Below are 12,944 nucleotides of genomic sequence, written 5' to 3'. Positions count from 1 at the left end.
GATGCCATTCCTATGAAGTTTTAATCAGACTGATCACATGAGCTCTAATATCGCTAGAGACAGAAGGTGGTGGGATGATGGACATTTGAGCATCTCGGCTTTTAAAAAGTTCACATTCATTTGAATTGAAGCTCACGACATAGGCATCGAGTAGTCACAAATGAATTTATAGATATATTTTTATGAAAATAAATAATTGAGATATTTGATCAATTATGCATATAATGAGGGAAATAAATTTAAATTTCTCTAATTAAATGTATAATTTAAAGTACAAAAAAGTAATATTTTGACGTAAAGAACTAAAAAAAATGATAAATATTCAGATGTTAAAGAATCCTATAGCTTCGTGTTTTCCTTTTGTGTTGACGGACTAAGGGCTTATTTTTCTGCTTTAACCTACTCGAGCTAAAAAACCGAACGCCGCGTTCCTCTCCCTTCTCAGCCGCCTCACCATCTTCTTCCTCGACAAAAGGCGAATAGCGATAGCTCAGCTCAGAGAGGATGTCAGGTAATTACGGATCTGAAGGAGGGGACTTCTCGGCCCCACGTGGTGGCGGCGGCGGTGGCGGCGGATATGGAGGCCCTCAGAATCGAGGTTTTAGGGTTTATGTACTTTTCAAGAAGTATTTGTGTTTTGGGATTCGTAAAAATTAACCATTTATCTTTTTCTTGAAGCAGGCGGTGGCGGAGATCGCTGGAGCCGCGGGGGAAATAGTGGTGGACAACGAGGTGGTGGTCGTGGTGGCGGCGGCGGGCGGGAAGGGGATTGGAGATGCCCTAACCCTAGGTTTGTTTGATCTTGAGTTAGGGCTTATTTGGTTGTTTGCAAATGGTGATTTCAGTTTAATTAATTTTGTGTCTGGATGAAATCATGGCATTTCGGGGATTTTGAAATTGTTTTCAGACTCCAAAAAAATATTGATTTCTATCTACATTAAAAAAATTGATTACTAATTACATCCAGAATATTGATTTCTAAATACGTCCAACCAGACTATGGAATCTAATAAAATCATCATATTACAAGTCATGAATTTTAATTTAAAGTAACCAAATAGGCCCTGATGTCGGATTTTGTGTCAAATTTTCTTCTATTGTTCTTATCTGGCCTTCTCTGTATCTAGTTGCGGAAATCTGAACTTTGCAAGGCGAGTTGAGTGTAACAAATGTGGCGCTCCTAGCCCTGGTGGCAGTAGCGGAAGTGGTGGTCATAGCAGAGGTGGTGGTGGTGGTGGTGGAGGAGGAGGAGGAGGTTATAACAGGGGTGGTAGTGATGGAGGTTATAATCGTGGAGGTGGAGATTACGGTGGTGGACGTGGTGGGTATGGTGGAGGAAATCGTGGCTACAATGGAAATCGTGGTGATAGGGGTAGAGGTGATTCTTTCAACAGCCATGATAGGGAGGATGGTGGTCATGGTAGAGTGGGTAGAGAAGATGATGGAGATTATGGTGGCAGAGTAGATACTGGTTATGCTGAGGTTCCTCCTCCAGCGGCTCCCTCTTATGGCGGAGGTGGTGGAAGCTATCCTCCTGCACCAAGCTCTTATGGTGGGAGTGCTGCTTATGGACATGACTCTGCTCCGTCAGCTACTGCTTATGGTGGGGTGAATTCCTTGCCCCCATCTTATGGTGCCCCACCTCCGAATCCTTACAGCGGTGAGCATCCCTCTAGTCGGGGTGCTCCGATTTATGATGGTGGGCGTGGTGCTCCTCAGGCTGGTCGTGATATGGGTGGTGTTGCTCCGGCACCTTTTGCAGGTGGTGCTTATGGGGGTGCTCCTGTTGAACCTCCATCAAGTATTAAGCAATGTGATGACACATGTGGAGATACGTGTGACAATTCTAGAATTTACATCTCAAATTTGCCAACAGATGTGACAACTGATGAATTAAGGGATCTTTTTGGTGGCATAGGACAGGTATCGTTTAATTTTGTTCATTGTTTTTTTTCACTTATTGAAAAGATAAATTGCACAGATTTATAAATTCATTCTACACTCTTGTAAATTTTATTTCAGCCTAGGTTTTTTTGGGCATGCTGTATGGTTGTCACTTTGGATGGTTTAATTGAAGCACTGTTACTGTAATGAACGGATTTAGTTTTTGCAGATTGATTTTCATTTAATTCTTACAATGCCAGAAATTCTTCATATCATAGAAATTGTCTGTTTGAGTGCCATCTTATGAGCCAAATATTGAACATTTTTTTTAATCTTGCTGATGTTTCTGTTGCCAAGCAATTAACCTTTTTTTATCTTCTTGGTTTTTGTTAGTCCACTGTGTTGTAGTATATATTCTTGCTTATTTTTAATTATTTGACTTCATGATATTCCCTTTTTCTTCTGATGCAGTGGGGATTGTTTTTCCTGAATAGTGATAATGCTTATTATGTTTATTTGGTTCCTTTTTCCAAGAAGTAAGCATGATTTTTTGTAGATTATGTTGGAAACTTAACTCACACTTATGTAACACAAAGCAAAAAAAGAAGTTTCCACTAGCTTTTTTCTCATGGGAGGCATACCGGTTTTAGTTTTACCTCTTAACCATTTATCATCATCATCATTAGCTTTATACCAACTATTTGAGGTTGATTTTATATATCCTTATTTTTTATTTCTTTCTATTGAGTGCTACATTCGGTATTAAATATATTGTTATTAGTAATTCATTTTGAGCAACTTCAATCTATTTTATTTTTTTTCCTACCATTTTTCTACATAATTCTTTGATACCAATTTTATTAACCCATTTAATAGGCTTATTTTCTATCCATCAATATATATATCTCTAAATGATCTAAATTCATTTGCAACACTTTTATCTTTAATATATACTATTTTAATCATCATTTTGATATAATCATTAATTTATCCTTCGTAAATTTATCGCATATCCATTTTAAAATTATCATTTTCACCATGTTTAACTTATTTATTAATGAAATAATTATTGCTCAACCCTTAGATTTTTATTTTGATTAAATATTTTATAATTCCATATGATTTTTTAATTAAATATAATCAAATAGTTAAGTTATTATTGCTAGGTTGACCTGAATTCGACCCAACGTACTAGAATTTGACCTTATTTTTTTAATCACTTAAGCTAACCCGAATCAACTTTAATCTTACATGGGTTGACTTAAACTTAGATTTTTGTTTAGGTTTGAGTTAGGTTTTTGCGTCAGATCAATTTTGATGCCCCTATCTAGATACACCTTAAGATCAATACAAATTATATGAAGATCATTTTTTTTGCTTTGTATACTTTTCCATTAAATTTCTTTAAAAAATCATTTTCATAGTGGATCTTCCGGCCATGGAACCAAATTGATTATTCAAAATTGATATAATTTTTTAGTTAATGTTTAATTACTCTTTCTCATAACTCCATTTTATGATTCATAAGTTTGATTTCTCTAGAATTGTTATAATCTTGATCATCTATTTTATTTTTAAATCTTGGAATAAAAATACTTCTTTAATAATTTGTTTAACCTCTTTGTCTTCAAAATTCTTTTAAAAAAATTGTTTACTAAAACAAGGGTATCCCCACAAATCTCCAAATCTCTATAGGTTTCTTATTTGGATGATTGAACCTAAAGTTTTATTTTTATGTTTCTACTTTCTACTTCAAATTTGTTTCTACTTACTTTTTGGATCAATGTATCATGTTTTTTATTTTATTTTCTTGTTCATTATGAACTTCTTAAATAATTTAGTTTTTGAAATTTCTATAAGCACTATGAATGTTCTCATTGCCCATCCTACTTGAACTTATATGTCCATTTAAGCAACTATCCATAATTATTCTTTCTTCCTCAAGCTTATGGGAAAAAATATTTATTGGGATTGATGTTAATGGAATTCTAAGTTTGCTTTCTCTAAGCACTTCTGTATTAATAATCCTACTTTTCATGCCATTAATAGTATGCTAAATGATTGCATAAGAAAGATATTATTATTTAAGAATTAAGGATATTTTTAAGGTTTGTGATAGTTACATGAGAATCAAATTTATATTCATTCAATTAAGTAATGGGATAGGGATTAATGGAGTTTGATCTTAGAAAACTGATACCATAGAAGAGAACCATTTTGTTTTATGTTCGAAAGATCGATGCTTTAATATGCTAGTAGAATCAATAGAAAAATATAAAGAGGAACAAAATGATCTTTGTGTGAATTTTATTAATCTTTGAAAATCATGCGATCAACTGTCAAGAGAGTTTATTATTATTATTTTTTTGCATGATGGAGAAAATGCATTTAGAATTATGTTGAAGATATTAAATATATTCATGATAGAGTGTTGATGGGCGTTATAATTAATTTGAAGAATGGAGTGTACGATTAAAAGAGCATTATAGCAAGGCGTAATCTCAACTTTATAATTTTATTGGTCATGGAGATGTTTAGGAAATATATGTAAAGTGATATACCTACCTGCATACTATATTATTTTGAGTATTTTCAGGTGAAATTTTTTGGATAGGTGTTAACTATGATTAAAGTTAAAAATTAGCATAGAAATATTTTTTTTATAAGATAATAGGATTAGGATTAGTTTATTAAAAAGTAATTATATTATGTTTAATTGAAGCGGCTGTGGACTTGATAATAGTTACTGTTGGTATAACATCAATGTGATACACATGTTTTACTGTCTTAGATGTATTATACTTAAAAAAAGTGGGAAATCAATTAGGACATTATTTCAAAAGTTAAAGTTTAGTGGTTAAAATGGAGATATATCTCATGCATAGTTTGTGATAATATGATATTTGTGAATTACTGTCAGATGCATTTAGCTACAATAGATTGGGTATGTTGTATTTGTTTGATTGTTGGGAAATAAAGAAACCATTGACGACCGAGTTGGTCTGGGAAAATCAGATTTGTTGGATGAGTTTATGGTGAAATTTGGAGAGATATTATGATAAATAATTATATTAGAGATACTCTAAGAGGGTGTTTTTTTATTATAAGTTACATTGGAGATGTGTCATTATGTATTCTTTGCTTTGGAACTAAGGAAATTTTATACTGGTTCAGTTTAACTGGGGTAAGATTTGCAACAGTGCTGTTTTCATTTTTTATGTTTTGATTTCATAATCTCCAGCGTAGGTATTATGTATTCAATACCGTTTAGTGTTTACCAACCATACTATTGGCGTTTGTACATGCATCTTTTGTTCTGATTGTTCTTTTCCGCTAACTTTGTTGTGTTGATTGGAAATATATACTTGTTTTGGTTTTTGATGCATCATAATATTGGCAATTTTGTTTTGCAGGTTGGAAGGATCAAACAGAAACGTGGTTATAAAGATCAGTGGCCCTGGAATATAAAGATATATACTGATGACGCTGGAAATAGTAAAGGGGATGCTGTTCTTTCCTATGAAGATCCTGCAGCAGCACATTCTGCTGGAAGCTTCTATAACAGTGAGCTCTGCCATTGTTTATCCTGATTTTGATGTGTTTATAACGTATTATAGAAATGCTTATGCTCTTTTCTTTTTGTCAGATCATGTTTTGAGGGGCCACCCTATCCAAGTTACTATGGCTGAAAAGACTGCACCTAAACCTGCTCCTGCATATGGTCACGGGTACTTCTTCATTTTTATTTTGACATTTTTTTTTTCTGTTTGGTTGATTCCCATGCTTGCAATGTGTGGATTCATCCTTTACCATGAACTCAATAGTCTAAAATATGTTTTTAGGTAGGTAAGATTTTGTTATTTAGTATCCATCTCAATCTAAATGTTCTTTCAAGTTTTTATTTTGTTAGCTGCCTTTAACATGCTAGTTCATGGTTGTTCATCTGCTAGATTTTGATATTTCAGATTTGTATCCACTGGAACTTTTCAATAAATGATTTTAAAACTTAGAATTCAATATCCCAGCCAGCTCTTTTTAGACTACCATAATATTCAACTTTCACACAGGAGTTTTGATTGTGGATTATCTTTAAAGGATAGTTATTCCACTGTACTTATTTATTTTAGTGCAGAGCTGAAGAACTAAGAATTATTCCCTTAGGAGCCTAAATTAAGGGCACTTCCTGTGATGTGCTAGTTTGTCCGGATTTCTCTCTTAATCTCTTTACTTTAGACAGGATTTTATGTAGTGGCATTATAAATATTTAGAATTTCCTGCTTTAAAAATCCAGCCTTTTTGCTGATGATTCCATTGAATTTGGTTTCCACCCTCTATTTTCATGATGTAAAAAGATTCAATAATAATTTTCATTTCGAGTAATATTTTTTCACTAAATCTGCTGTTTGGTTGCTACGAAAAGCTAATGGTTGAGGGGCTCCAATTCAGAGAAGTGCCTTGGTGTAACGTGACTTTTGTTTGTTTATTTTGTTTCTTTATGACATCCTTTCCTAATGATATTGTGAAAATCGTGTATCCATTTCCTAAAGCCTTTAATACTGTGGCCAGCAGTCCAATAATCCATGAAACATTTTTAGAAGTCTCTGGTGGCCTGTACTCTAGCTATTTAGGATCATTTTCGAAAGCCTCTAAGGTGCTCGCCAGCTTTCCTGCATATGTGGAAAATCCCCAGTAGGTTTCAATCCAGAATTTTCTCTTGCTGTTGTCAAAATCTAGATTCCCAACTTCTGTCATACAGCTAATTCCACACAAGAAAATCCTGCCGCTTGTTCATATAAAAAATCCTTATTTTTCTATATTATGTAGTCCTCTTGTTTCCAGGTGAAGGCGGATAATATTATTTGTTTGGTTCTCTGAATTTGCCTCTATTATTTTCCCATTTTCCCCATAGATAGGTTTTATTTCTTTCTATTCTAAGGTCACCAATTGGGTTGTGTATCTTGTATAAATATGTATTTTTATATTTCCAATTTCTCTCAGATTTCTAATTCCTTTCATTTTGTCTTCGTCTAGTTCAAAATTATGACGGTGGTCTTACAAGGAATTAGGGATGTCAAAACAGGTTGAAAGGTACAATTTAGATCCAGCTCAAAATTGACTCGATCCGAATCCAGTCAACCTGAACCTGACCCATTTAATAAATGGGTCAAAAACACCAACCCAAACCTATCCTGTTAACCCGTTTGGTTAAAAAAATTATAACTTAATTTTTTTTAATAATTTATTAACTATAAAGTTTAAGATGTTTGATACAAAATAAGAAGATTATTTCCAAAAGTAAAAAAAAAAATGTTAAGAAAAAAAATATTAAATGGGTCATTTTCGGGTAAAAACCGCTTCATGAAAAACCCAACACGAACCTAATCTATTTAACAATTACATTGAAAAATCTAACCCGAACCCGACCCATTTCTTAAAACGGTCAACCCGAACCCATGTTTTTCGGGTTGGGTTGGCGGATATGGTTATTTATTGACATCCCTACATGAAATGGCCGCTTATAGAAGCTATTCCTTCGATGCCACATCTAGTAGTTAATCAAAATCACATGATAACAATTTAGTCAAAAGATTCTCTCCAACTCATCAGTTGTTGGGCACAAATAAAAAAAAAACTACCTTTAATGGATCCAATCGGTTATATTGTTCCTCAAAAGAGGAGGCAAAGATGATTATCTTATTGGTACTACTATTCCTTTAAAAAAGAACACTTTAAATTCAAAAGACGGGGGATTGAAAATAACAATGTACATATCAGCGATATAGAAAATGAAATTCGATACAATTTCATGTTTAATGGATCTACAAAAAAAATTTGTGATGCCTTAAGGAAATTTACTCTGACAATAAGAGTACTTCATAATTATTTGAAATTAAAGGCATTTTCTGTGATCTTTAACAAGGGATCTCTCTATAGCCCAATTCTTCAATTCCCTTTCCTGATATTGGCAATAACTGGAATGGCTTTGTAGAATTTAATTTGGAGCGCCCAGGATCTGCCCCAAGTACCAAAATAATGTTGAGAGAGATATGATGTCCAAGTTTTGTCTTGGATTAAATAAAAGCCGGATGAATTCAGAGGTAGCCGGTAGGATATATGGAATAAAGGTTCTTCTATTAAGAAGTCATCTCGGAAGTCCTTAGAGAAGAAAGTCAGAAGAAGATCATGGTTGGAAATCAATGAGCTTCAACTTGCCTGGAGAGTTCATCTATTGCTTCTCAAGATATGCATACTTCTAATGATAACTTTATTAGGTTAAAAATGATAGTGGTATGATCAATACCATATGTTTGGGCACACAAGTGAAATATGCTTAAAAATTCATGTGGAGCTTACCGATTGATAATTGAGACTTTACACCTCTAATAATGATAAATCTAAACCAACTCCCTTCCTTTTCAACAAAGATAGAGATAAACATGTTGCAAAAAATGTTTTGCTCTGGATCTATTGTTCAAAAAAGTATAATTTTTAAATGCCTTTAATGCAACAAATGAAATACCATGCAACCATAATTCTGGATTGTGGCCTTTGGAGATTCATATCACATGATAGGGAATGCCTCATTATTCCTTACTTTTCAATCTTGTTTAGAAAAATATATTATTAGGATTGTTGATGGGTCAATAACTTAATTGACATCATGAAAATTTGCTTCACTAGCTCTCTATCTTAAAAATAGGTTATCTTAGCTCCCAAACTTACCCGCAACTTAATATTCATCTATACAACAACAACAACATCAAGCCTTTATCCCACTATGTGGGGTCGGCTACATGAATCCTTTTCCTCTATTGTGTCCAATTAAAAGTCAATTTCTCGTTTAAATCTAATAAAGAAAGGTCATTCCTAATATTTTCTAACCAAGTCTTTTTAGGTCTGCCTCTACATTTCTTAACATAAGTCAAATCTAATACCTCTACTCTCCTAACCGGGTTATCGAAAGGCTGTCGTTTTATATGACCAAACCATCTAAGGCGACTATCTCTAATCTGTTCTTCTACTGGAGCTACTCCAACCTTATCACGTATATGCTCATTCGTATCCTATCTCTAAGGGTAAAGCCACTCACCCACCTGAGCATCCTCATCTCTGCCACACTTAACAAAGAATTATGCTTCTCTTTTAATGGCCAACATTCAGCACCATAAAGCATTGCAAGCCTCACTACCATCTTATAGAATTTTCCCTTAAGTTTGAGGTAACAAGCCCGATGCATTCCTCCACTTCAACCATCCAACTTGAATTCTGCTGATAATATCCCCATCTATTTCACCATCACTCTGAACAATAGATCCAAGATATCTAAAACGTGTACTCTTATTAATGACTTGATCGCCCAAAGTCACAATCCCCTCACTAGGACTATTACTACTAAAATTACACTCCATATATTCCGTTTTAGATCTACTCAAGCAATGGCTTCCATAGTCGACCTACCCGGCATGATTCCAAATTGATTTTGAGAAACATTAGTATCACGCCGCAACCTACACTCCATAACTCGCTCCCATAGTTTAAAGTATGACACATTAACTTAATTCCTCTATAATTCGCACAATCTTGTGCATCACCTTTATTCTTAAAAATAGAAATTAACATACTCATTCTCCACTTAATATTCATCTATAAAATTACCAAATATATAAGCTGCATCATCAACTTTTTTCCTACTCATTATGAATTCCTTAATGCTCCCTTGGGGAGGATGATTGATAATACTAAAAAAATGTTAGATTCTTCCCCTTGAATGTTGAAAATCTTGGAATACAACAGGTGAAATATAGTTAATATGTATTTTATTCTAATGATAGTGCAATCTTGTTATGCCATTTTCACCTTGGCCATTATAGTTTCTCATATCTAAAAAATTATTTTCTTAATAAAAAAACAAAAAATTTATAATTTAAAATTTGTCAATTGTCTAAATATACTTGGATATTTATCCTAATCATCCATATAAAACTTCCCAACTATTTACTGCTATAAATTGTGATGTTTGGGGATCATCTTAGTTGAAAAATATATCTTATGCTAGGTGTTTTATATCCTTTGTTGATGATCATAGTAGAACCGCTTGGAGATTTCTAGTGAAAGATAAAAATGAAATTGGTTCTATTTTTCAAAAATTCATTTCTTGATACAAATTCAATTTAAAACCCAAATTCAAGCTTTCATGACAGACAATGGGAGAAAATATTTTCTTTCCATTCTTAGAAATTCTCTATTACAACAAATGATTGTACACCAAAGTTTTTATATTATTACCCAACTAAATGGAATAACATAAAAGAAAAATGGTCACATTTTGGAAGTTGCTTGATTAAGTATGTTCACCAGCACTATTTTAAAACATTATTTGGGAGAGGTTGTTTCTATTGCTACATGTTTCAATAATCACATACTATCAAGAATTTTAAAATTTAAAAAAGCAAATTCCAATCTACCATACCCCTCAGGTTATTCAGTTATTCTGCCTTGCGAATATTCCTCCATATCAAAGAAGCAAACTTGACCCAGAAGCAAGAAAATTTATTTTTATTGGGTACTCACCTCATTGATAAGTATACAAATGTTATTCTTATAACTTCAAAAGATGTTACAGCAATATGGATGGAAGATTTTTTGAAAATAAAATGTTTTACCCCAAAACTCACATTTCAGGGGGAGAACTTCAACTCATTTTACGAGTGTGAGTTTTGTAATAATATCTATCCTGTTATGTCTAAACCTATATCTTTTTCAAACTTACTTTAGCACTAAATCCCATTCTTTTGAACACCATGAAAGCTCTCAAGATCTCTTACAACAAGCAAGGTACACAGATTCTCGATTCCAGACAATAAGAAAATTCAAGTAACACGATGGATTAAAGCATTTCTACTGAACTAAACTCAATGTCTACTCGTTTGAATCCATTATTCAAGTTGAATGATTCAGATGATGATTTAAGCATCCTATTGACCATAGAGAAGGAATAAGGAGCTGTGCCAAATACTCGATTTTTATTAACATACTTATAAAAAATTCTTGAGTTTCATGCCTTTATTACACATCTTTTTAACATGAAAATTCCAAGGCACATCTAATAAACATAAAAATTGCCAAGCATGAGAAAATTTGGACTCTTGAGAATAATGACACATAAAAACTTTCTTCTCTACATAAAGCAAAAAAGTAAATGAATGCAAACGAATTTTTAAAACTAAATGCAAGTAGATGAGAGCATTGGAAGTATAATGCTAGATTGGTTGCAAAGAATTCACTTAAACATATGAGGTTGATTATCAAATGACCTTTGCTTACTTGCTAAGATTACCACTGTCTGGGCTATATTCGCTTAGCTGCTAATTTGGAGTAGCTATTAATCAACTAGATGACAAAAAATGCCTTCCCAAATGGGGACCTCGAAGATGAAATTTACATGACTATATTGTTTGGGTTTGAGACCACTGACAATGTAAATCAAGCATCATGTAGATTCAAGAAGTATTTTTATGTTCTAAATAATTTTGATGAGCTTGGTTTGAAAAATTAAATATGGCCATTAAAAAGAATGGACACTCTCAAGGATAGTTTGACCACACTTGATTTGTCAAAGAATCATTTCTCGGTTAAATCACTATCCTTTATATATGTTGATAATATTAATTTTACAGGCAATTCGTTAGGAATAAATTAGTAGTTGAATGTGTACTAGCCAAAGAATTTGAAATCCAAGATTTAGAGTTCTTGAAGTATTTTCTTGGTATGAATGTAGCAAGATCAAGTCAGGATATATCATTATCTTAAAAAAATACACTTTGGACCACTGAAAGAAATCAATACAATTGGTTGTAAGCTTGCGAACAGTTTAATGGATCCCCTCAATGAAATTGTATTCAAGAATTATACGACACAAGTTGACCCCGGAAGGCATCCACAATTTGTAGGAAAACTCATCTACTTTTCTCACTCTGTACTTGACATTAGCTTTACAGTTAATCCCATAGGGTAACGCCTTGAAGCTGCATACAGATACTAAGATATCTTAAAAGGTCATTAGGGAAGACCTATTCTCTTAGAAAGGAATAAATGGGAGTCTTGAACCTTCACTGTACTTATTGGGTAGGATTTGATTATAAATTCTCATATGGTTATTTCTTGTTTATATGTGGGAATTTAGTTACTTGGGGAAGTAAAAAAACAGTGTTGTTTTGATCAAAGTAGTGCTAAAGTGGAATTCAAGGTCATGTCACCTGGAATTTGTGAATGAATGTCTTAAATAACTTCTTGAAGAACTAAAATTTATAATAAAGAGCTAATGATGATGAAGTATGACAACAAAGCTACAATAAGCGTTCCTAAGAATCTTGTTTGCTATGTTAGGACTAAGCAAGTTGAGATTGATGCACTTCATATAGGAGAAAGTTGAATAAGAATTTATTAAGGTGATTTATACTTCAAGAAACCAAACTGTTGATATACTTTAGAAAGCATTAAAGCTCCTAATCAAATACAATTCGACACTCTTATTCCATGTTTGGAATTGTTAACATATATTCCTAGCTTTTGGGTGAGTGTGGAAATCGTGGATCATATATTTTAAATACAACAACAACAACATCAAGCCTTTATCCGACTACGTGGGGTCAGCTACATGAATCCTTTTTCTCCATTGTGTCCTATTAAAAGTCAAATTCTCGTTTAAATCTAATAAAGAAAGGTCATTCCTAATATTTTCTAACCAAGTCTTTTTAGGTCTACCTATACCTTTCTTAACATAAGTCAAATCTAATACCTCTACTCTCCTAACCGGGTCATCGGAAGGCCGATGTTTTATGTGACCAAAACATCTAAGGCGACTCTCTCTAATCTTATCTTCTATTGGAGCTACTCCAACCTTTTCACGTATATGCTCATTTCGTATCCTATCTCTAAGCGTAAAACCACTCATCCAACTGAGCATCCTCATCTCTGCCACACTTAACTTAGTATTATGCTATTTCTCCATTGGATGATTTGAACCCTATTCAAAAAAAAAAAAAAAAATAAAAAAATAA

The 12,944-nt window shown here is 33.2% G+C and overlaps 1 protein-coding gene across 9 annotated transcripts in view; it reads left to right on the top strand.

Moving 5' to 3' along the window:
• The first annotated feature begins 344 nt into the window (after positions 1-344).
• LOC110094086 (transcription initiation factor TFIID subunit 15b) overlaps positions 345-12,944 on the top strand; it is a 27,143-nt gene continuing 14,543 nt past the window's right edge. For 8 of the 9 annotated variants that reach the window (XR_002302822.2, XR_003700863.1, XR_003700862.1 and 5 more), the window contains exons 1-5: positions 345-598; positions 682-790; positions 1,128-1,923; positions 5,298-5,448; positions 5,531-5,612. Coding sequence is in view for 2 of the 9 variants with exons in the window: in XM_020819235.2 (XP_020674894.1) it covers positions 505-598; positions 682-790; positions 1,128-1,923; positions 5,298-5,448; positions 5,531-5,612 (1,232 nt within the window). In the remaining 7 variants the exon portion in view is untranslated. The remainder of the gene's footprint in view (positions 599-681; positions 791-1,127; positions 1,924-5,297; positions 5,449-5,530; positions 5,613-12,944) is intronic. The other variant, XM_020819237.2, reaches the window with a different exon arrangement.

This window comes from Dendrobium catenatum, unplaced genomic scaffold, assembly GCF_001605985.2.
Source record: "Dendrobium catenatum unplaced genomic scaffold, ASM160598v2 fragScaff_scaffold_621, whole genome shotgun sequence".
Classification (NCBI taxonomy): Eukaryota; Viridiplantae; Streptophyta; class Magnoliopsida; order Asparagales; family Orchidaceae; genus Dendrobium; species Dendrobium catenatum.
Note: the sequence above shows the minus strand (reverse complement) of the source record. Positions and strands in the feature narration are given on the sequence as shown.